At 36.5% G+C, this 25,976-nt stretch overlaps 1 protein-coding gene and 1 pseudogene across 2 annotated transcripts; both read right to left on the reverse strand.

The window, feature by feature from the left end:
* Window positions 1–13,676: 13,676 nt before the first annotated feature.
* On the reverse strand, window positions 13,677–20,395 carry LOC147522531 (uncharacterized; annotated as a pseudogene). Its single transcript, XR_015199515.1, has 4 exons — window positions 20,284–20,395; window positions 20,188–20,201; window positions 15,791–16,460; window positions 13,677–13,739 (listed from the first exon to the last, which is right to left on the reverse strand). The product of XR_015199515.1 is annotated as an uncharacterized LOC147522531 (transcript).
* On the reverse strand, window positions 20,257–22,225 carry LOC147522532 (myb-related protein 306-like). Its single transcript, XM_086594038.1, has 3 exons — window positions 21,959–22,225; window positions 21,625–21,754; window positions 20,257–21,400 (listed from the first exon to the last, which is right to left on the reverse strand). The coding sequence occupies exons 1-3, from the start codon at window positions 22,089–22,091 to the stop codon at window positions 20,656–20,658; spliced, it is 1,008 nt and encodes a 335-aa protein (XP_086450164.1). The 5' UTR covers window positions 22,092–22,225; the 3' UTR covers window positions 20,257–20,655.
* Between the last annotated feature and the right edge of the window lie 3,751 nt (window positions 22,226–25,976).

Below are 25,976 nucleotides of genomic sequence, written 5' to 3' on the forward strand. Positions count from 1 at the left end.
ACAACTTCAAACTGCCCATTTCATCTTTAAATTAGTCAGAATTTTATGTTTCAATGATAAATGCAATAATAAGTGACTATATCAAATTCAACATTATTGGACTGTTAGAGCATCTCTAGGTGGAGGTATCACCTGCATATTTGCCTCAACCATTCGAAATTTTGCAAAAAACCATTTCTAGGTGGAGACAAATGTGTAGGTATCACCTGTCTAGTCGTATCTGTGGATGCAAATTTGCGGTTTTGGATGTAGATGCGGCGTGACAGTGACAATGTCGCGTTCCATTGTCAATGTCGCATGGGTTTTTTTTTATTACTTTTTCAATTTGGCGCGCCAGTGGTAATGTCATGTGGGTTTTTTTTTTTTTTTTTATTTTTTTAAGTGGAAATTTTATTGATACTGAAAAGGAATTTTACAAATAATTAGGACAAGCATGCAACAAGCTGCACCGCAAGTCCTTTATGAATAGCAAATCCTATTCTTCTAAAAACAAACTCGTTAGAACTAGCTGTCATAACGTTACTGTCCATAACTTTCTGAAGTCTCTTGAGAAGCTCAACAAGCTGTTATTCCAAGAAACCGAAAGTGTCGAAACTAAACGGAATGAAACAATGTCGTGCAAGCTTCCTTATGCTTCTCCATCTTCCCTGTCGTTGCTCTCTTAGCTGCTTCTCCCACCTCAAAGACTCTGTTTCGGCAGTAAACTGCTTCAACACAACGAGAGCAATGGTAAAGAACGCACTAAGAAACAAAGGAATTTGATGTTGGGGGAGATGAAACTGAACCAAATAATGGCTGCCTACGTACCCAAGATCTATTCTCTAGGGATCAAGTTTCAACGTAGTTCCTTATGAAAAATAGTTTGGTATTTATATAGGTAGAGTAGAAAGTCCTTGTAGCTCAAGTAATCTTGTAGCTTGAGTAATTGTGATAGAATATAACTATCAACTGATAATTATCTCTTTGATAATAAATGAATCTGGACATAAATCAATATACATCAGTGGCAAGCCATGTGGCTAAGGTTCAGCCTTAGACACATGAGTTAATGGGCATGTACATTGATCCATGGTATTGTAAATTGGGCTTTAGCCCTGTCTATTAAATGAATAAAATAGACCCCTAATAATGGATGTTTGCCACGTATGTGGGGGTCGAAACACCGCCCCCTCTTTGTCATGCGAACAAAGTTCACATGGCAAAGAAGAGAAGAAAAAGCAAGGAAAAAATGGAATACGAAAAGAGTAAGCGGAATGTATAACAAAGTATCGTGTAAACGTAAACGATAAGAAAATGGACAATCAGAAAAAATTCGTGAATTATCGGGACTATGCCATATGAACGAAGCTCATATAGCAAAGAAGAGAAAAGAAAATCAACAAGAAAAAATAATGAGAAAAGAATAAAAAAGAAATAACTAAATTGATGTATCTACCATGGTAGCAATGAATTATGAAGGATGAAGTGACAAATAAATAAGTAAAGAGTCCTCATAAGTAAATAAGGGAACAAAATACTTAATAAAAAATTGACTTGGAGCGCACATGCAGGAGGAGTGTTATATAAGCAAATTGACTTGGAGGCGTGGAGCGCACATGGTAGCAAGAACGTACGTGACTATAAGCCAAACGTTGTGCTGGCTCACAAACATGTTGATGAAGTCAACAAGTCCAATACTCGTCTGCATACATAGTCTAGCTATCGAGGGCTCAAGGCTTTTGAGTTGGGTTCGACATGCAACTTTATTTCTTTTAAATTAAATTTTAGTTTCCTAAGTCAGTTAGACTGCTTAATTACCGGAACCTTGTTTATTAGTAGCAGTTTCCTAAAATCTTTACAATCCTTGAAGTTTACCATCAACCATGTTTGTTTATCCTAAAACCTTGGAGGAAGTTAATCTAATGGCAGATGATATACAAGGCATACCAGAAGAGATCGTCTCAACCATATTACAAAGAGTTCCCCCAAAGGCCATTATCAAACTGAAGTACGTATGCAAACTCTGGTCCAACTTGATATCTTATCCTTTCTTTACGCATGCATATCTCAAGCGTTGGAATAATTCACAAGAAGAATGTGTTATCCTTCATCTGAACCACGGTCCACGGACGATCTGCCAAAAATCAGTGTTACCTCTTCATCAATTTACAAGTGGAAGATCCCGAACTGAAGGAATTCAAGTTACCATACTAGCAGTAAAGAAGTTGCAGGCAGCGACTGCTGAGAAGCGGGCGGCTGAGATTTTGTTTGGACTTGGGTTCAACAAGAAGATGCAAGCTAAAAAAAACTCGGGATTTCTCTGGTGGAAGGCGAATGAGAATTGCATTGGCACGTGCCTTGTTCATGAATCCGACCATACTTCTCCTTGATGAACCTACAAATCATCTTGACTTGGAAGATTGTGACCGGTTGGAAGAGATGCTGAAGAAATTCGATCGCATCCTCGTCGCCGCGGCTGGTATCATTGCTCAGGAAACTGTCATAGGATGACAGGGTTTCGATCAAAATTGAATTTGTGTTGCCGAAGAAGACGGAGAAAAGTGCGGAAAATATGACAAAGCGGTGTCAAAGATTTTTGACAGCATGAAACAGGTATGTTAGTATTTTTTATCAATTATCTTAAAATTTTGGTTAAGTCAGAAAGACTGATGAAAATATTTGTATATTTGTTGCAGGTTGAAATGGAGGAATTACGAGCAAAAGATATTGACAAAAAAATTCGAGTGGAAAGATCACAATGCCGTAGAAAAATAAATAAAAAAGCTGAATAAATTTTTCGCTTAGAAAGTTAACGTAATGCGAATTCTCGCCGCACGGAGAAACGGCGGAATTACGAGCAAATTATATTCATAAAGAGTTGACGGAGAAAAGTTTAGCACAGAAAGGCGTCAATTAATATCGTAGATGAATTAAAGAAGTTTGCGAATGTCGTTGAAAAGAGCAAAGACAATGCCTTAGAAAAAGGAATGACTGCGGAAAATAGTTAACCGAAAGCGTTAAGCGAAGCGAATGCAGATTTCGAAGATAAAAATTAAGATTTAATCGAACAACCGTAAGACAATTGACAGAGACAATTGATTAGGTAATCATGTAAATGTAATACCATAGAGCTAAAACTTCTTTTGATGAAAAATAAAAATAAAGATGGGTTTGTTATTGAATATTGTTGTTGTGTCAGATAACATACCTGCAGAAAACTGACAATGTTGTAGATTTATGCAATTGAAATGAAATAGAACGAGACGCCCCCATGTAGAGAAAAATGCCCCCAATGCTAACTTAACTCGGCAAAATTAGACTAAGCGAGTGTAAAAACGTTCGAACTTCGACTGACAAAACGAAACGCGGTGACTTAGTCGGATATTGTCGTAGTGATAGTAACGGACTAAGCGAGCGTAAAAGTATTCAAACTTAGACTGATAAAGCTAAACGTGGTAACTTTGTCAGATTTTGTTATAGTGATAGTAACGAACTAAGCGAGCATAAAAACGTTCAAACTTAGACTGGCGAAGTTAAACGTAGTAACTTCGTCAGATTTTGTTGTAGCAATAGTGATGACTAAGCGAGCGTAAAAAGTGTTCAAACTTAGAATGACAAAGCTAAATGTGGTAACTTCGTCAGATTTCTTCGTAATGATAGTAATGAACTAAGCGAGCGTAAAAGTGTTCAAATTTAAGCTGACGAAGCTAAATGTGGTAACTTCGTCAGATTTTTTCGTAATGAAAGTAATGAACTAAGCGAGCGTAAAAGCATTCAAACTTAAGCTGACGAAGCTAAATATGGTAACTTCGTCAGATTTTTTCGTAATGATAGTAATGAACTAAGCGAGCGTAAAAGCGTTCAAACTTAAGCTGACGAAGCTAAATGTGGTAACTTCGTCAGATTTTTTCGTAATGATAGTAATGAACTAAGTGAGCGTAAAAACGTTCAAACTTAGACTGACGAAAAGATGACTGCAAAAGTGATGTGTCAGGCCCTTCGCTTCTAACGGCGGCGGAGAGATAAGCCAATGAATCTTCATGACGTAAGTCATTTCGAGGTCTTTGAGTGATAGAGATGCTATCAAAATGTCGAGCAAGACTATGTATCAAACTAAGATAAGTCGTCATACGCTCATCTCTTACTTCAAAAGACCCACCAAACTGATTGGCAACAAGGCGAGAATCCGTGTATAACTAGAGTTTTCGCGCCCCCAGTGTCAAAGCTGTTCTCAAGGCACAAATAGCAGCCTCATACTCGACTTCGTTATTTGAAGCGGCGAAGCCAAGTCGCACAGATTTCCCAATCTTTTCTCCGGTGGGTTTAACAAAAAATGCATCCAATTCCAGACCCAGATTTACTATGGGAGCCATCTGAGTAAACAATCCATAGGTCAATGGGATTAGGAATTGCGTTTGCATGTTGGTCTTCGTCGCCCCCAGTTATTGGCAGCAGAATAGATTCTTCCTGGCGCAAGAAATCGTCAATAGGAGAATCATCAATCGGAAAATTAGCTATCAAAGAAGCCAGAGCATGTCCTTTTTCAGTAGTACAACTTTCAAAGACAATGCTATATGCACTAAGATAACTTTCCCATTCGGCTAATCTACTTCATGTTAAGTGGGGTGAAATCTATTTTATCCAGAAGATTTAAACAGACAGACGCCCCCGGTCGAGCCTATGTGGAAGATGACACCTGCCATTACCTCTTACAAGAGTTAGAGATTTTAGGCGGTACACACATTCAAGTCCGACTGGAGATTGTCTCTTTTTTTGCATGTAACCAGCCTATTTAGGTCGGTAGTTTGTCTGGGATTGTGGTCTTCCCTCTAGTTGCTTCTGTGACACCTTCTTTCCCTGCCTGGTCGAACCTGTCTGGGATGGCAATTTTTCTCAAATCTGCGAGGTCGGCCTTCCCTGTCAGGTCAGTCCAGTCTAGGATGAAGGTTTCCCTTATACTTTCTTCCATGACACCTTCTTTCCCTGTCTGGTCGGACTTGTCTAGGATGACGATTTTTCTCAAATCTGCGAGGTTGGCCTTCCTTGTCAGGTCAGTCCAGTCTAAGATGAAGGTTTTCCTTATACTTTCTTCCGTGACGCCTTCTTTCCCTGCCTGGTCGGACCTGTCTAGGATGGCGATTTTCCTCAAATCTGCGAGGTCGGCCTTCCCTGTCAGGTCGGTCCAATCTGGGATGAAGGTTTTCCTTATACTTTCTTCCGTGACGCCTTCTTTCGGAGGTGTTTGTACCGCCGTTTGTGGTAGCGGCGGCGGCGGTGCTGCTGCAGTTGGATGTTGAGAATTGATCCTACCACTAGGAGCAACTTGATTGTTCAACGGTTCTTGCATTGCCCGACTTGAATTTCGAGGGTTGTGATTCCTATTGGCGGGGAGGAATATGTTGTGCGCTCGGCCCCGCTTCTTGTGCTTACCATCTTGATTGTTTCACGTGATAATGGATTCAAAAACCCACGAGGCGGCTTCAATTATGTTTCGGCAAAGAACCCGTTCAACACAACGAGAGCAATGGTAAAGAACGCACTAAGAAACAGAGGAATTTGATGTTGGGGGAGATGAAATTGAACCAAATAATGGCTGCCTACATACCCAAGATATATTCTCTAGGGATCAAGTTTCAACGTAGTTCCTTATGAAAAATAGTTTGGTATTTATATAGGTAGAGTAGAGAGTCCTTGTAGCTCAAGTAATCTTGTAGCTTGAGTAATTGTGATAGAATATAACTGTCAACTGATAATTATCTCTTTGATAATAAATGAATCTGGACATAAATCAATATACATCAGTGGCAAGCCATGTGGCTAAGGTTCAGCCTTAGACACATGAGTTAATGGGCCTGTACATTGATCCATGGTATTGTAAATTGGGCTTTAGCCCTGTCAATTAAATGAATAAAATAGACCCCTAATAATGGACGTTTGCCACGTATGTGGGGGTCGAAACAGACTCCATTCCCAAGCCCTACCAATGGAGAGGCTCCAGTTACATAAACACATGCATGTCTCCCCTCAGACTAACTGTATATCAATACATCTGCAAGCCGAAGTGTAGATCTTCCCTCATTTGGATAAGTGAGAAAATTCACGGGAGCCTACTTTTTCACTTGTACCCCAGCCCTCCAAAATACATCACATAAAATATCTCTGACATGATCATGTCGGTATTTGAAACCTGAAAAATGTCTACAATGTGCTGCATGGTCCCCGAAAGCATCTAGTCTACTCTTTTTGTAAACAGGGCATAGACCACCATCAGAGTACAAAGGAATCATGAGACGGTACCGGAGAATAGAACGATACTCCACCGATGACATGCACTGTCCCAATCCCTCTATCAGAATAGCAAGTAGAAAATCCTTTGCGTGTTCTGACTGCGAGCATCTAATGACTGCTTTCTGACGATCAGATAACACAAACTCCCTCTCAAAACCAGTAACAATCTTACCATATAACGCTTCCGCCGAAACTTTTTGTGGTTTTGAGAGGACGGTAGTATTCACGGCCATAGAACTGAGGTCAAAATCAGGTAGACAAAGACTCAATGCACTGCTAGCAATGACAAGACTCTTTTTTGTGTATGTAGATGGTGTATGGTCGTTGAACAAAACAGAAGCGTATCAAAACCTAATTATCCCTCAATAAGTAAAGGATGAGTAGGATATCGTTCCACTTTTAAGTGTATGTTATGTGAAGGACAGGACTGGAAAGGGGGTTTAAGGGATTAAAAACTATGATTGTAGAGACTTTAGATTCTAATGCTAAACTAAACTAAATTAACTAAACTATTGAGAATTTATAAGAGAGGGAATTCAAGAGATTAGAATCCAATACTTTTAATCTATGACTTTCTGCTTCATAGTTGTTCTTACAAGTAGACTACAATTAGGCAATCGAGCGAGTCCCGATGCCCTCTTAGGCGAAACATCGTTAACAATTAACTCTACTTAAGGTTGTTCCTATGTTTATGCTATTAATATCTTCTTTCCTTTTATGTAAGCTCGGGCAGCCATTCAATGTATTACCAAGAGCAACATCAAGGAGTACTTCCTAATAGGGCGGCCATTCAATGAATCACCAACTAAGGCAAAAACAAAAGAATACTTCCCCTAGGCAACCACTCCCTGAGCTACCCCTTCTAAGGCAACACAAAGAATACTTCCCTAACTCTAAAGAACTATACTACTAGAAGAAAAGTAAAGAACACTAGCGTGATATTAATATTGCAAAACATAAACCCTATTCTATACTTCCATCCCTTGGTGTGGGCAATGGAACTAATAACTAAAAACATAAAGAACTAACCTGATTGAAGAACACCATGAACCAGAAGAATCATTAAACCTTAAGCACTGGCTTCATCTCCTCCCTTAAAGGAGAAGATTAGCCTTCCATAAAGAATGAAGAACACGAAGAATGAGAAGAAGAAGAGTCGAAGAACATAAGACTAGAAAGACTAATTTATTAAGACTAGCTTAGCTAGTTAAAACCGATCTTTTATTATTAATCTCTCTCTACCTCAAGTTCTGGAGACAAGAGTATAAGTGAATTGGCCAATTACATGAGGCATTTAGGTCCTCTATTTATAGAGGTTACAATGAGCTCTAGAAGCATTCCAAACCGTCATTTGTTTCCTAATACAAATAGACTTCTTTCAAAGTCCAACTTCGTCTCCAAAACTGAGAAGAAATTGGCTACAGTGTCTATCCATGCATCTGGACGCACTATTCATGCGTCTCAGACGTAATCAATGCATCTGGACGCTCGATCTATGCGTCCCAGACGCATTAGCCGATTTTGTCTCTTCTGCTCTATCCTTCTATCCTCTTTTGCGGGCTTTGGTCCAAGCAACGAATCATTTGGTCTTGGGCTTCCAAATAGGCTTTAAAATAGGTCCTAGTCGCATCTTTAATAGCTCCAATTCCTTGGCCTTCTCCATGATTGTCCACGGGCTTCCCATGTGATCCTTAATGCTCCGAATTGCTCCGTTTTACCCCTTTTTCTCTAATATTCCACAAAACTCTCTCTTTAACCTGTAGAATCATAAAACATAACTTATAAACACTATTAGTCCACTAAGATGGCTAAACAAGAGACATAATTGAGGGTTAAATAACACTTTTTAAGCACTTATCATGCAACATCAAGAATCTCATCTAAAGGCACTGGCCCACAACTCCTAAGAATGTGGTTCTAAAGCTCAAAAGTCTGACAACGAGAGGCCACAAAAGCAAAAGTATAGACATCAGTGGCATAATAAATACCTAACCCGCCAAGACGTAATGGGAATATCAATAAACGCCATTGCAAATCACCGAAGTTAGGACCATCAGAAACCACAATACCCTGGAGAACACTGCGGAGATGTCGATCAAAAGTCTTAGTTGCCTCTCTAAATAGGGATGGTGGACAAGTACAAATCGCAAATACCAACTTAGAGAGCCCAGCACAAGCACATAAGAGAGCTAACTCACACTGTGGATCTTCCAATATAGCTAATGGTTCATCAAAGTCACAACCTTTTCAACACGCTTGCGAGCAAGGCCCATGACAAAAGATAAATTATTTTTTTTTTGTTTTTTTTTTAAGTGGAAATTTTATTTATACTGATAACGAATTTTACAAATAATTAGGACAAACATGTAACAAGTTGTGCCGCAAGTCCTTTCTGAATAGCAAATCCTATCCTTCTAAAAACAAACTCATTAGAACTAAATGTCATAACGTTATTGTCCATAACTTTCTGAAGTCTCTTGAGAAGCTCAATAGACTGTTGAGAAGCTCAATCATGATAGGTGCGTTGATGATATTTATACACAATATCATTTTAGGTTCCTTAGCCATCATAGTAAGGTTATACGCCATGGTATGGAAATTTTTTATTTGTGATCTAAGAGCATCTCTAGGTGGTGGAGCTATCACCTGCATGCTTCATTCCGTTTAGTTTCGACACTTTCGGTTTCTTGGAACAACAGTCTATTGAGCTTCTCAAGAGACTTCAGAAAGTTATGGACAATAACGTTATGACAGCTAGTTCTAACGAGTTTGTTTTTAGAAGAATAGGATTTGCTATTCAGAAAGGACTTGCGGCACAGCTTGTTACACGCTTGTCCTAATTATTTATAAAATTTGTTATCAGTATCAATAAAATTTTCACTTAAAAAAAAATTAAAAAAAAAATAATAATTTATCTTTTGTCATGGGCCTTGCTCGCAAGCGTGTTGAAAAGGTTATGACTTTGATGGACCATTTAGCTGCATTGGATGATCCATAGTGTGAGTTAGCGCTCTTACGTGCTTGTGCAGGACTCTCTAAGTTGGTATTTACGATTCGTACTTGTCTACCAGCCCTGTTTAGAGAGGCAACTAAGACTTTTGATCGGCATCTCCACAGTATTCTCCAGGGTATTGTGGTTTCTGATGGGCTTGACTTCGGTGATTTGCAGTGGCATTTATTGACACTCTCGTTACGTCTTGGTGGGTTAGGTGTTTATTGTGCCACTGATGTCTCTACTTTTGCTTTTGTGGCCTCCCGCTGTCAAACTTTTGAGCTTCAGAACCACATTCTTAGGAGTTGTGGCCCAGTATCTTTGGATGAGATTCTTAATGTTGCTAGCAGTGCATTGAGTCTCTGTCTACCTGATTTTGACCTCGGTTCTATGGCTGTGAATGCTACCGTCCCCTCAAAATCACAAAAAGTTTTGGCGGAAGCGTTCTATGGTAAGATTGTTGATGGTCTTGAAAGGGAGTTTGTGTTATCTGCTCGTCGGAAAGCAATCATTGGATGCTTGCAGTCAGAACATGCAAAGGATTTCCTACTTGTTATTTCGATGGAGGGACTTAGACAGCATATGTCGCTGGTAGAGTATCGTTCTATTCTCCGATACCGTCTCATGATTCCTTTGTACTCTGATGGTGATCTATGCCTTATTTGCAAAAAGAGTGGACTAGATGCTTTCGGGGACCATGCAGCACATTGTGGATATTTTCCAGGTTTCAAATACCGACATGATCATGTCAGAGATATTTTATGTGATGCATTTTGGAGGGCTGTGGTACAAGTGAAGAAGGAGGCTCCTGTGAATTTTCTCACTGATCCGAATGAGGGGAGATCGACACTTCGGCTTGCGGATGTATTGATCTACAATTGGTCTGAGGGGAGGCATGCGTGTGTTGATGTAATTGGAGCCTCTTCATTGGTAGGGTTTGGGAATAGAGTCTTTGAGGTGGGAGAAGCAGCTAATAGAGCAGCGGTAGGGAAAATTGAAAAACACGAGGAGGCTTGTAGAGCTAACCAGCATTATTTCATTCCTTTCAGTTTTGACACTTTTGGTTTCTTGGCACAACAGTCTGTTGAGCTCCTTAAGAGATTGCAGAAAGTTATGGACTACAACATAATGACAGTTGGTTCTAACGAGTTTGTTTTTAGGAGAATAGGATTTGCCATTCAGAAAGGACTTGCGGCGCAGCTTGTTGCATGCTTGTCCTAATTATTTGTAAAACTCGTTATCATTATTAATAAAATTTCCACTTCAAAAAAAAAATTCATGAGGGGAGGCATGCGTGTGTTGATGTAACTGGAGCCTCTCCGTTGGTAGGGTTTAGGAATGGAGTCTTTGAGGTGGGAGAAGCAGCTAATAGAGGAAATTGAGAAACACGAGGATAGGATTTGCCATTCAGAAAGGACTTGCGGCGTAGCTTGTTGCACGCTTGTCCTAATTATTTGTAAAACTCGTTCTCTTTATCAATAAAATTTTCACAAAAAAAAAAAAAAAAAGCAAAAAAACTTCTTCTCCGGTAAATGCTCTTCTTTCCCAAATGAGAAACCCAAATAATTTGCACTTCATGCAACACGCAACAGCCCCCTTCACCTACCACCAACCCCCTTCACCATCCACCGCCATGACCATCCACTAAAAACCCGACCTTGTTGCACCACCACCACCACCTTCTTCCACGCCCTTGCTACACAACTCGTGATGCGCCTCTTCCATCTGCCGTCACCAACACCAATTACCACCTCCATTATATAATATCCCGCCACCATCACCATCTGTCATCGACCACCAATTAAAAAAAAAAACAGCGCCCTTCTTCCCGAGCAAGAAACCCCATCACCTGCCACCGCACCTCCCCAGTACCGCCCTCACCATCCATCCCCCATCCACCACCAATAGATTTGCTCACATTCCCACCATCAACACTTCCACCACAACCGAACCCCCACAATAGTCTCCAATCCATCTGATTCCTCCTCCCACCTTAACAGCACAGCACCACCATCACTCACTCACCACCGTCAGCAACAGTACAACAATGCACTCACTGGTTTTTGTTTTTTAGAATTTTTGTTTGCTAGAACAGTGTCGTATACTGTTTCTGTTCTTGTCTATTTTTGCAACCAAAGACTTCATAACCAATTCCTCGACAGTAAACTGAATTGCTGACAGCATTTGGTTTTGGATTTGGTTGTTGGACTGGTTTTGGGATTTATCTGTGGATTTGTCTGTATTGGGTTTTGTGTGGTGTTGTTCAACGGGTTTTGGGGTATGGGATATGTATAGTTTGGGATTTGTTTGGTTTGGGGTTTGTTGACCTGGCTGCGGGTTTTGGCTATGAGAGGGAAAAAAGGTCTCGCCCTCTTAGTGACTTCTTCGGGGGTCTGTGCCCCACCCCCTAAGAAATGTGTCCATTGTCCTTTCCGGGATCGTCATGGATGCACCAATGGAGTAAACGGTAATGGGTTTATTGTGTGGACACATGTGTCCATGTCAATGCAACTTAGGTTTAACATCAAACTAAAGGGATATGATGCTTAAGTTCTATATTGTACATTTTTGTCAACCACGGTATCTATTTTATTATATTTTAATTAGTACAAATAGCTAACATGCAATATTAAAGTGGTAAATGGCCTTCGATGATTCATAGGTTTCTTTCCTCAAGCTAAAAGTTTTGTATTGCCTATTTGCTAACTATTTTTTATGCAGGGAGAGGATATCAAACTTGCAATTGAGAATGCAGGGTTTGATGCAGAGGGCCGGTGCTTTCAGAATCCGATTCTATTCAACCGAAATCAGGGTACATTAACAGGGACAAAGTCGATAGGGGTACGACACTGCAAAGATGTGTAAACTCTGTCGAAGGTATTTTTGAGAAAACTTGCCAGTGTCAAAAGACCAGTTGTTGCCTTATCTACGTCATTGGGGGAAGTCGAATATGAACATACTTCAATTAGTAAGGAAGAGATTGTTGTTGCAATTGAAGATGTTGGTTTTGAAGGTTCTTTTGTACAAAGCAGTGAGCAGGACAGAATAATATTAGGAGTATCTGGAATATGCATTGAAATGGATTTGCAGATTTTGGAAGGCATGCTTGGCAATTTGAAAGGAGTGAGGCAATTCTATTTTGATTTAACTCGTTCGGAATTAGAGGTTCTCTTTGATCCATAAGCCATAAGTTCCATATCCATAGTAGATAATATTTGTGGAAGGAACAAAGATAGATATAAAGCAATAATCAAGAACCCTTACCCACCAACAAATTCAAGTATTATAGAAGAATCAGCAAAAATCAGCAAAAATGTTCCGGCTTTTCACCTCCAGTTTGTTTCTCAGTGTAAGTAAGACTGCTTGTTTTAGAGATACAAATAATATTAGTTGTCTTTTTTCTTTATATGGATGTTTCCACATAGAATGGTACCTCATGTTTGAGTCTTATTCACAATATCTAACCACTCTATAGTTTTTTCTATTGCATCAGTCGTAAATCCACCCTCAGCAATCACCACCATCATCTCTATAACCTTACACTCTTATCTTCGGAAGGACTGGTTTAGGCAAGAAACACGTTGAAAGGGGATGAATATAACTCATCAACTGGTGTGTTGGTGTGGTACTCAATAAAGTTATGCAACCATAGCATGAAATGAATCAATTTGCAACTAAACAATTAGAGTTTAAAGGGCAAATTTGACAACAAACATTTAAAAAATATGTGATAAAGAAAGTAGTAGTGAAAGCATGTAATGAAGGTCTTTCGAGGCATGTTTCTAATGTGTCTAGGTAGTGGCTCATATAATAATGACTCCCCTGCGTATACTTACCTTCAATTAAATTACACTTCTTTCCATTGGTACTGATAGGGTATCCATAGCCACTCATGACACCCAAATCATGAATTTGTTTATTTTTGTTGGGGAAAAAAAATACGAATTTATGCTAGGTGGTTCTAGAGAGTGGAGAAACCAAAGGCTTAAACTATGCTCCCTATAAAAGACTTCAACTGTGGCCCCTTTGACGAATCCCATTGAAATTGAGCTCAATGGTTCTATTCCTAGGGAAAAAATGAAACAATAATTTAAAAAAGAAAAAATGGAAAAAAAAAAATGAAACAGGGGCTTAACTTTAAAAACGACATCTAATCTCTAGCAGTAACCGCGCCTAAATACCATTGTAGCACCATGGTACCAAATTAAAACCCTAAAACAAACAATATATTTCATGGTAAGATACCAATAATGAAAGAAATAACAAAAAGCCATTTAATGACCAAGCATTCCTATAAGGTGAAATCTATAATTCTGAAACTTTAAAAACAACTATCGAATGTCTTGAAAATTTTAAACGATTTTGATAAGAATAAAAATAACATATTTACCTACAAAAGAGAATGGAACATGCATACCAAGTATTAGGCATATTTCTTAGAATAAAGATCTCCGAGAATAGACGACTTTAGTAGGCAATCCTAACATCAAACAATAAGTGAAATAAGGGAAACATAATTAGTAAAACACAAAACGGAAGAAAATTGATTTAACAACCACTCTTAGTTGAATTCTAACAATTCTTAGTAAAGGAAAGATTTAAAAGAAGGCTATGACTTATGTGCCAAGAACTAAAGCCTGAAGAAAATGGATTAAGAAGTGTCTTGAATCAATGCATTAGTAGAATCAAAATTGCCACTAATTCTATGAAAGCTGCTAGAGGTAGTGTACGACTTAAGAAACCGCTATAGTGTTCTTTGAATAAAGCAGCAAATAGGAAAATGTTAATTAGTAAAGATCATAGACAAAATTGATTCCGTGAAACTTTCACACAAAAATTCAAATATTATTTCTTACTTGCTCTATTATAGGGTGTAAGCACTTGACCTAGAAGTGCTAAAATGGGAAAGCAAAACAAATTCTCTAAGAGCACGACTCGCGGTTTCTCCACTTTTCCCAGAGTTTTGCAAGATAGGCTTGAAAAAGTTAATCTCTAGTGCCGATGCTGATGTTAGCAGTTTCGTAGGGTAGGAAAACTTTATGAAGTGCATTTGGATTGAGCTAACTATTTATATAAGGGTCCACTAAAAAATAAATATTTCGCGAGTGTCTAAGAAGTTGGGCTACGAGTTTTCCTTTCCTACAAAGCATTGTAACTAAACTTGATCAAAGCTGTTGCAAAACGCTATAAACCATACATGATTATAAACATAAAAGTAACCAAAATGGGAATTTATAGTAACTACTTACACCGAAGTGTGAAAGTTGTCAGGAGTAACTAATACAAAAACAAAGGAACAAACCAACACAGGAGAATATGAGTGCAACTGCGAGGCTGTTAAAATTACCAACACAACTCCTCTTCTCAGCATTAAGAATCATGTTACCCATTTCTTATTTCATAGAACCTAAATCATTATAATTTGTTTAGCATATGTTGAAATAATTTTTCAGAAAAAAAATTCAATATAATATTGGAATATTGATACTATACACTTATCGTTTAAAAAATTACCTTCTTTCGATTTTGGTTTATCAATGTGGTAAGAACAAAAACCAAGTAAGAACGATTTTTTTGTGGAACAAAAGAATAATCAACAACAACTAATTTAACAGCAACATCAACATCAACACCAAAAGAAGAAATTAAAAAACCAATTTTCTTACCTGTAGCTGTTGGTAATTTATTTTTGCTTCTTTCAATTAATTTTTTTGGAGTTTTTGAGAAGACAATTGTAAGTAAGGACGAATAATTGTTTACAATATGGAACTTTGTTGCTTCGTTGGGGATTTGGTTTTTAGATCGGTGGAGAAGAGTGGGTGTTTGTTGATCGGTGTTTACTGGTGGTTTCTCTGTAGCTTGTTGTTACCAGGCCGAATTTGCTTGACAGAGAAAACGTGGGTAACGAACATCTTCTTTCTTCCTCTTGTTTTGATTGGATGAAGGAGGAAGCGAGAGAGGAGTTAAAGAAGAGACGCCATGTGCCTTTTCTTTTCTTAATTTTCTTTTTGGTAATTTTGGATTCAGTGATTAAATTGGGATTTGGGGAGGTTATAGAAAATTAAGAATAGATTAGGGAGAATTAAGCAATACTGTACCATTGATAAATTAAGTAACCAATTCATAATTAATAAGGTAATTAATTGGTATCACAACAAGCTCGAATCAAGTAATGTTAGTATCCCCTTCTTTCATCCTACACCAAATCCTACCAGTGATGTTTAGTGTCCTTCTTGTCCTACATTACTCCCTCAAGCTATTACTGCTACTAAAGTCATGTACCATAGATAGCGCTATAAGATATTAACATGCTCAAAGTAGTTGTAGTCACGATGTGCAAAACCAGTACAGAACTACATCATGGACATCATTTTGCAAAATCATTTCAACCAAAGAATTCTACTCATCGAGATTTACTCAAGGGGAAAATAATAATATAGAGAAGAGACATCTAAAATATTTCAAAAAAAGCAATTTGAAAAGAATATGATTAAAAAAGATTAAAAGTTGAAATTCAAAGTATTCACTAACCCGTATCCCACTGTTTGAAGGAACATTTTCAGTATTTCTATAGCTGAACATTGCTTTTTGTAGTTATCAGTTAGAACTTTCAAGATACTACCCAGTTTACAGACATGACTGGCGAGAAACTTCGAAGAACTTCAACTGGAAGTTCTGTCGTACCTTCAAACCCCACCTTTGCGACCAAATGAACAATCGCTTGCTGAGACATCTGGAACGCCTGCTCTTGGCCAAGATATCTCCCATTCCCTTCAAGTCCATTCTTCCCTCTATATTTACTTTTTCCAAGTCCAATTCTCAAGTATTATGGCCTTATTCCGAATCTCTCAAGCAGTGCAAGACTTCGAGTCATTACATGTGGCAGGCTATCAAGAACACCATAGCACTCTATCTTACGATCATCTTGCACTCTATTTGAAGAAGGGAGTGCACTGTGAGGTACGTAGTCTGTTGGAAACATTATTTCAGGGAAAAGAGAAGTCTCGTCGTCACTTGAGATATTACAATCAGAAACATAACTCAGACGCATGTTTGTTCCGTTGTCCCAGATAGGATTATCAAAGCCCATGTCGTCCTCCTTGAAAGCTCGTCGACTTTTCTTATGTCTTTCAAGTAGTTTAAGGTATGTTGACATGCCTTCAGATGTGCGCTTGTGTGGTTCTCGATCCCTAGAGAGTAACTATTTCTATTTGGTGTTGGTGAGACTATTGATACCTTGGGGAAAAGATAATGATTTAGATCAAATGCAAAAACTACTCCCACGTTGTCTAGAGCATAAAACTGGTCATTTCAATACATAACATTCAGAATCCGATGAGAGAGAGAAGTTAGGAGGCCGGAGCGTACGAAGGATTTTTCTGTATCAAAGTTTTTTTTTTTTTTTTTTTTTTTTAAATCGCAGGGTTTTTGAGGTTTTAGCTTTGATCATTTTCCGGAGTTTCTAACTTTTGGGTTTCCATTTTTCTCGAGTAGTTTGGGGTTTAATGTTTTTGGGTCCTATTACTGCCGGACCCCAATTTGTGTTGGGCTGACTCCCAAAAAAAACAATTATTACAAGTATGCCATTGGTTTCAAAAAAAAATTTTAAAAAAATTATTACAAGTATGCCATTGATTCCCAAAAAATTGAATTCGAAACCCCAAACTTAAACGACCCGGCTAGGTCATTTGGACTAAGTCCCAAACGACTTGGCCACACCGTTTGGGACTTAATCTAAACGACCCGGCCACACCGGTCAAGAGCCCAAAAAATAGAACTTTGAATTTTTTTTCAAAGTTCAAATCCCAAACGACATGGCCACATCATTTTGAACTAAGTCCAAACAGTGTGACCATATCGTTGGAGACTTAGTCCAAACGGTGTGGCCATATTGTTGGGGATTTTTCTAAGTCCAAACGGTGTGGCCAAGTCGTTTGGGACTTAGTCCAAACGACCTAGCTGGGTCATTTAAGTTTGGGGTTTCAAATTCAATTTTTTGGGAATCAATGGCATATTTGTAATAATTGTTTTTTATTTATTTTTTGAAACCAATGGCATACTTGTAATAATTGTTTTTTTTGTGAGAGTCTGCTCAACACAAATTGGGGTCCGGCAGTAATATTACGGTGTGGCCGGGTCGTTTAAGTTTGGAGTTTCGAATTCAATTTTTTGGGAATCAATGGCATACTTGTAATAATTGTTTTTTTTTTATTTTTTGAAACCAATGACACACTTATAATAATCGTTTTTTTTTAGAGTCCGCCCAACACAAATTGGGGTCCAGCAGTAACAAATACCTTCTTTTTTGGCAGGGAGATAAATATAATTACTTGATAGAAAAAGGAGATTTAAACAAATGAAGGGAGGTCTAACTAATTATTAGCACCTCTTTTTTTTTAGGAGTCTCTAATATTATTCGGTTTGGAAAATAAAACAATATGGTGAGGAGAGATGTCATGTGTAAGCTTTTATATATATTCGCATACATTTGAGATCCTTCAATCAATTAACATCAAAATGAATTAAGCGCTGATTTTTCGTGACAACGATTATTTGTCTCTTACTAACGATTATAGCCACATCAACAGTTAATTCCCTAATAATTTTTAAAGGAAAAAGTCTATAGGATTTTAAGAGCATGGACCCTATGCTTGGGCGCGGCCATATTCAATCATCCAGTGCAGAACCAATGGACAATATAATTCTTGACATATGCTAAACGAAGCTGTCCCTACATGTGTGCATTCTATACTTCACATGCTTCACTTAATACAACATGAGTTGGGACACTAGGGTCCTGTCTAAGGTGCACATGATCCTGTCCAGAAAGTTAGTAATGTTAGGCAAGAAGACTCGAGAGAAATAATTTACACTAGAAGAGTGACCAAAGGAAGAAAATAGTGAATTAATAGCTATAGAATAGCTGGTTTTTTATGCTAAGATAGAATGGGTACTCATGCTTCTCTGCACTATGCCAGCTTCACACCCATCACATCACCATACATTTCTTTGAATGATGTATGATAGGAAGGTTCCTTGTATGTGGGGATGCATGGCTTTTATTCTCTTGAAAAGTCTGTCCATCTTTCTTCTATTTCAGAAAGGAAATTCATCATATAGGTTCCTAACCTTGAAGCCATTCACATGCGAGGGTGGGAAGAAGTCATGCATTTACCTCACTTTACTGTTGTTTACCGAATCAAAAGGGGTAAAGAAACTATTTATTCCTTGCTATTTGGATATAGTATTCATGAGGGACTTATGGGTGCTCTTATGCTTTACAGTATGAATTACACACTTGGTCTGGACCAAGCTAGTCCAACTTGTGAAAAGGAGTAAAGTCAAAACATTTCACATGTTATGCATTTAAGATCCGTTTGCATGTTTCCAAAGCAATTCCTAGTTTCTTACTGTGGGTAGACAATTTTGTAGACCTAACTATAAGATCTATTAATCATTTTTTAAGAAAAATAGCACCCTTCCCCACCCTTCTTTCTTTCTTGTTAATGCCTTCATTTTTTTACCCTAAAAGTAACTACATGATTATGCTGTCAGAAGCGAGATGAGGCACTATGCTACCGAACGGGTGGTCGATCAGGGTATAATCAGTCTTAATGTTATATCTTTAGTCTTTAGAGACGAATGACCATTTGGAAGCAGAAGTTTTAAAGAGCAGGAACAGCATCTAGTGATCTTGCACTCTTGCAGTAGTTGCACATAACCAATGGGCCCCTTTCGTATGAGTCGGTACCTAAGATTAGGAAGCAGTATCTATGAAGTGATACCAATCTTTCTTTCCAAACGGTCCAAGCAAACTAAGACATGGGCCATGGATGTTAAATTTCAAGGTTTATCACTTCTAAATGGAATTTTACGTTGTCACAGTTCTTGCTGAAATTTTCAGTCCCACAGCCTGTGCTTCAATAATTAGATGAACTTAACCTCCAATGAAACAGCTCTACTTGTGTTGACTTTGTGTCCACCTGAATACCTGATATCAAGGTGAAAAACATAGTCAACCCCTGTTTTTCCATCATTTTTTATCTGCCTAAGGCCCGAGTCATCAGCTGTTTATTGGCTGTGTACACAGGTCTAGGTCTAGGTCTGGGCTTTGGATTGCACACATCACAAGATGTGGAGAGACAATTACTACGAGCCATTGGATTTCTCTCCCACTCCATCAAAATTTTGCTTTTATTTTTTTTGAGCGTATGGTGCTAGAACCCTAGAAGGGCATGAGGCAAATGGTTATAGATTAGATACCCTTCCACCCAAAAAAAAATGGTTATAGATACCCTAATATAATGTTTTCACTCTATGGATCCACATTTGTGAGCAACATGAGGGGACAATGTTGATGAAGGGCAGATGTTGCCGATATTGTTCCTACTTACATCACCCATTGACATTAGTAAATAGTAGTCAATCCAATATAATTTCCTAGCCCGATGTGGGATTAAACCCCAAGTGGAATTAAACCCAATCCAGAGTGTCACCGATACTTTTTTCTTCCCCTTAAAATTGACTTCATAATTCACATAAACATAAAGGTCTAGTTTAAAGTTTTTACAATTAGATACTGAGGCTGATTGCAATTATGGTTCTAGGCAATTAGATACTGAAGTTTTCAGCAAAACAAAATTAGATATTGAAGCTGATTACAATTATCTGGATGGCCAAAACATGAAGTCCATCAATCAGATTTGTAATCCGAAGAATATACACTGAAAAAAATAGTGGAACACAACTTCTTAAATTAATCGGGAATAAGAGAAAAGGCGCAGCCCCTTGTAGTGGCTAATATATATATATATATATATATATATATATATATATATATAGTAATAGCGACTTGAAGCACTCTCATAATTTCAAATCCACAATTAGAAGTGAACATATGAAGCATTAATTCTTATGATTTGATATACCAGCAACCAATAAACTGTAAATTAACAACCAATATTAATAATAAAAAAAAAAAAAAAAAGATCCACATCCACAAGATAATGAAATATAATTCCAACTTTCTGAGAATATTAAGTAGGAACTATTATTAGCAGCTCTAGAGTACGCCTGCTGCACCACCGCATAAATCTCAGCTCTTACACAGTACTTTGTGATGAAATACACAGGCATCTTTTGGTGTGATGAGTGGTCTCGATTGACTACACCACTCTCTCTCCTGCACACAGTAGATTTTCTCAACTATATTATTTCACTGCATATATGTAGCATGTAAACAAGAGATGGTTTTGATGAATTTACAGTTTACATTGGGGAATCAATCAGTTTGATCAAAGCCTTAAAAAAACAAAAGACATCCACAACCCCCCTAAAAGTCCAAAAGATAGACATCCACAACCCCTCTAAAAGTCCAAAAGATAGATCTCTCCATTTCAAAACAAATTGAGACTGTCATCTAGTGATGAAATTTCATGCATAAGGTCTTCATGGCTTTGACCAAGAATATTTTCCTCAAACAACCACTTCTCAAGTAAGGATAGTGGAACTGGAGTCTCAAAGTTAGGCTTGCTTTCATCTTGGAAGAAACTATTTTCAGTACTGTCATCAAGTGACATGGATGGAGAAACATCTGGAGTTGATGAGTTCAAAGCTAAAAGTGAATCAAATGCCCCTTGTGACACAATCTCATTGTTGTTTTCTGCACTTGGTGTACCTTCCCTTGAAGAAGAATCTGTTGTACCATTCACATTGTTGAAGGAATATTGAGTAGTTTCTGAGTTTGTTTCAGCTTGTTTTGGTGCATTGGCCATCCATCCTTCAAGCAACCTTGAAATGTTTTCAGTACTGGAAGCATAAGTACCAGACTGGACTGGCTGGATTGGTCTAGTTAACGAATAATAGCCATTTGAAGCCTTCAAGTCAGATAAACAGCTACTATTTGGTTTGTTATCAAGAGATAAAGCTTCACATAGAGCCTTTTTAGCTGTGTGAATATCAGTTTGAAGCCTTCTCTCCCATTGGCCCTTGGTGATTGTTTGAAAGGTTGAAAACCCATCTCTGTTCTGACCATCTAGGCCTGTCTGAAGCTTTCTGAGCTTCTTTTTCAAATGGGTATTCCAGTAATTCTTGATATCATTGTCTGTTCTTTGAGGGAGGTATGAAGCTATGGCAGCCCATCTGATCCACAATAAATATCCATTAATATAAAGATACCAAACCTCTCAAAATACCAAAAAGTAATAATCTATTCACATGAGCACTATTTAATAATATATATATAGTATTTAATAATTCATATAATGTCATTCTTTTAATCGATTTAAGTTTAGGAACAGATCCAAAGTTAAATCCAAAAAACCAAACATAAACTAATGTAGAGAGAAAAAGTGGTGCTGTGTTACCTGTTGCCCAACAATGCTTGAAGGTGGATTATCATCTTTTCTTCATGATCAGTGAAGTTACCACGTTTGATCCCTGGTCTAAGGTAATTAGTCCATCTAAGTCTGCAGCTCTTACTGCATCTAAGCAACCCTGAGAACACAAAGATCAAAGGTGACACATAATTAGCAAATCTATATATGATTAACAAAAGTGTACAACTTATTTTAACTTAATTTTTTCATTTCTACATTCCCGAATCAGCATTTTGGATCTTATCCAATAAAGAACAAAAAAAAAACTCTCCAAAACCTTTGAAACTTATCCAAAAAAAAACAAAATAAATTCTGTAAGTACCTGTATTAGTAGGAACAGCCCTCCAATTTCCAGGACCATGTTCTTGAATATAAGAAACTAAGATGATATCTTCTTCAGGAGTCCAAGGACCTTTCTTGACACCAACTTTATCACAGCAAGGAGGTCTACCCATGTCTTGTTGTTTATCTTTTTTTTCTGTTTTCCCTTTGTAACTCGTTGAATCTTGTTTTTGAGTAGTGATCAACAAGCGTTCACTTTTCTTCTTAGAAAGCTGAGACAAGGGTCAGTGTTAAGGAAATGGTTTCTTGGGTGATATATATAGAAGAGACTTGATGAGATGTGTATCGCTGACCCATGAGAGAGGCACATAAGTATTGCCAAGAGTCAAAAGAGGACAGCAAATGCATTTACTGCATGGCCTTGCAAAAGTCAGCTTTGCTTTAAGCTCTTCTGCCTCACAAAACCGCGTTGCATTCAATGTAGTTTGCATTGGGAAAATCCTAATTCTGCTTAATTCTCTAAGCCTCTTGAACTAAGTGATGTTTGTTAGAGTTTTTGTTAAGGTATAAGCCAATTTAATTTGCACCATTCTCCACTCATTATATTAGTCATCTCTTTATACGTACTCTTTACTATAAGTGTGTAATAAGTAGTATTAAAGCGCTTTAATTCCATCTTCTTAGTAATATGTGTAAGATGATGTTCTTGGATTCTGGAGGCTTACTCGCTAGATTCTCTCATTAGTTTTTAATACTTCCACTTAGGCAAGAATCAATTAAATTTTTTAAATTGAATTTTATTTATCCAATCGTCACGACAAGTGTCAACAAGTAACTTGACAAATTGACTATTATGTCTGACTCTATCTAACAATTAAGAGAAGTCAATTTATCATTTTATCATCAAGGTAGTGACCTTAGATTAATTTAAAGATACCGTATTTTTTTATTTTTTTTTTAGAACGACACTATATATATGACTGTAAAGTCTACAATAGAAAAGACTATATAAGTCTATAAATAATTAAATAATAGATTAATAGTGTTAGGGTTCTGATTTTGTCATAAGTACTACTAGTCTACTACTACTATTTGTAATTCTTATCTTATGGCTTTTTATTAATATATATCGATATATCAATCAATCAATTAATATATCTACATCTTAATATTAAAACTCCCACAAGAGGTATTTTTCTAATTCTATTAAAATTTCACGTCATTTTCTATTAAAACGGAAATTTCTCTTCTATTTGAAAAATAGGAATCTTTTTTTACAACGGGAATTCCTCTCCTATTATAATGGAAATTCTTTTCTTATTAAAACAAATTCTAACACTTCTAATTAAAGTGGGAATCATTCTCCTATTAAGATGGGAATTTCCCCTATATTGAAAAGGGAAAATCTAGCATATCTAATTAAAATGGAAATTATTCTCCTGTTAAAACATTAAAACATGATCTCTCTCCCAATTGAAAAAATGGGGTTTTAAAACTTAATTAAAATTTTATTTAAAACAATTTGTTAGAAAATTAAAACGGACTAGCGACTAAAATGGTAGTCCCAATTTTCTAAAAAAAATCTAAATGTTCTCAAAAGAACTGGTGTGTATGCACGGGCCTACAAGCTAGTTAATATTAAAGTTCTTACAATGGATATTTTTCTAGCTCTCTTAAAATTCCACGTCATCAACTCTTATTAAAACGGAAATTCTTTTCTTATTGAAAAGAGCAATTCTAACATTTCTAATTAAAACAATAATCATTCTCCTATTATAATGAGAATTCTTTCTCTATTGAAAAACAAAATTAACACTTCTAATTAAAACGATAATCTTTCTCTTACTAAAAATGAGAATCACACTTCTAAATTAAAATAGGGTCCCTCATCAAATTAAAAAAATAGGTTTTTAAATTTTAATTAAAATAATTTATTAATAAATTAAAACGGATTAACGACGAAAACAATAATCACAGTTTGTTATAAAATTTCTATATGTATAATTATAATTGTTGAACAAGTTTTTAAAAGAGCTGATGTGTATACATGGGTCTACTAGTCTTAATATTAAATCCCCCCATAAAGGATACTTTTTGTAGCTCTATTAAAATTCCACGCCATCTTCTACTAAAACGAAAATTTCTCTCCTATTAGAAAAAAATAATAATAAATAAAATAAATAAAAATCTAACACTTCTAATTAAAACGAGAATCGTTTCCCTATTAGAACAGAAATTCCTCCCCTATTGACTATTGGAAACGAAAAATCTAACACATCTAAATAAAACGGGAATCACACTTCTAAATTAAGTCAACTATTAAAACGAGATCCCTCTCCTAATTAAAAAACAGGTTTTTAAAACTTAATTAAAATAATTTGTTAAAAATTTTAAACGAATTTCTGAAACTTAATTAAAACAATTTGTTGTTAAATTAAGACGTGTTAGCGACGAAAGTGATTTGTTAGAAATTTTCTACATGTATAGTTTATATACATGATGAGTTTGATAGTGGGAAGATTCAAGTCTAAATATTAGCTTATGATCAAACTCCTAATTCGTGGGAACTTTTGACCCCTAAAAATATATGTAAATGTGTGGGAAAGTGTTTAATTATAAGTAAAGTGAGTGGAATAAATTAGGTGATATTTGAGCTTTTGAATACGAAAACTAAAGTTCCAACAAAAATAACTAAGAAATTATGAAGTTATATTTTCTTATAAACTTGAAATTAATAATATTTTTTTTTTCAGACGATCATTATCTCATTACCATTAATTTATTCACAATATTTCTCTCTTTAATTAAGTTCCCCCCTTTCTTATACTTATCTCCCTTGAAGACTCTTATCCTTTATGTCCAACATCTATTTTATTTTTCTCCACTACCTAGAGTCATTGCATTGGTTGTATGATTTATCTTTTATTTAGCATCTCAAATCGAATTTCCAATCACTGCCATGATATTATAAAGAAAGCAAAGTGGTTTTCATTTTTATTAAATAAGTACAAAAACAACAAAAATAATACGAAGTGTCGACTTCATATTAAGCAAAGTAGTGTTGGATTTATAAATATAAAAAATCTTAAAATATCATTGGCATGTGCTACCACAAAATTTTGTAACGTAGTGTTTTGATCCATGGACTCAAGTCAGTAACCATATGCATCAATTTCTTTTATCAGATTATTTGTTAAATTTTATTTTATTTTATCTATTTTATTTTTTTGAAATATTTAGAGGGTTAAGGTAGACTCACACCGGTTTCTTTTATCGGATTATTTGTTAAATTTTATTTTATTTTATTTATTTAAAATATTTAGAGGGTTAAGGTAGACTCACACCGGTTACATTGAAGACCACAAACCCAAGGCTCATCAACCCTGAAAAGAACCTAGTTTGAAGGGTCTCCTGGATACGCCATTTTGAGTAGATATAACCGCCTCCACATTGTCTATGAAGACTTTCTTTCGCTCCTTAGTCCACCTATCATATATATAATAGTAACCTCGATCTTCCATAAGGAGAGGGGTATATAACCAATTGAGCTAGAAACTCTTGTGTAAGAATTGAAAAAAATTTCATTATCATATTTGATTGCAATCATTGTGTTAAAAAAAAATTTTAATTAAGTGAATTGTGAGTCTGTGACTTCCATATAGGTTATTGAAAATGCATATTTTTTTTTCTATGTTGCATTAAGGGTGTCATTTTTTTTGAAAATCCATTTTTTTTCCGAAATTCGATTTGATGTTTTGCAAATAGTGTTTGTGTTCCAGTATCCAAAATTCTAACATCTGAATTTTTCAAAAAACAATCGGAACGGAATTTAATAGGCTTTTAAAAATCAATCCAATCCGATAATCCGATTTTATTATGATTTTTTTTATATATCATAGAAGTCTATTTCATATAATGTTACTAAATTAGAACCACATATATATTACAAAACCAAATAAAATCCTTATAGAAGTCCAACCATGTCTCTCTCACACCTTCAAACAATCAAAACTCTCTCTCTCTCTCTCTCTCATATTTCAAATTATTAAATTATGCAT

Source organism: Coptis chinensis, chromosome 1, assembly GCF_015680905.1.
Source record: "Coptis chinensis isolate HL-2020 chromosome 1, ASM1568090v1, whole genome shotgun sequence".
NCBI classification, from domain to species: domain Eukaryota; kingdom Viridiplantae; phylum Streptophyta; class Magnoliopsida; order Ranunculales; family Ranunculaceae; genus Coptis; species Coptis chinensis.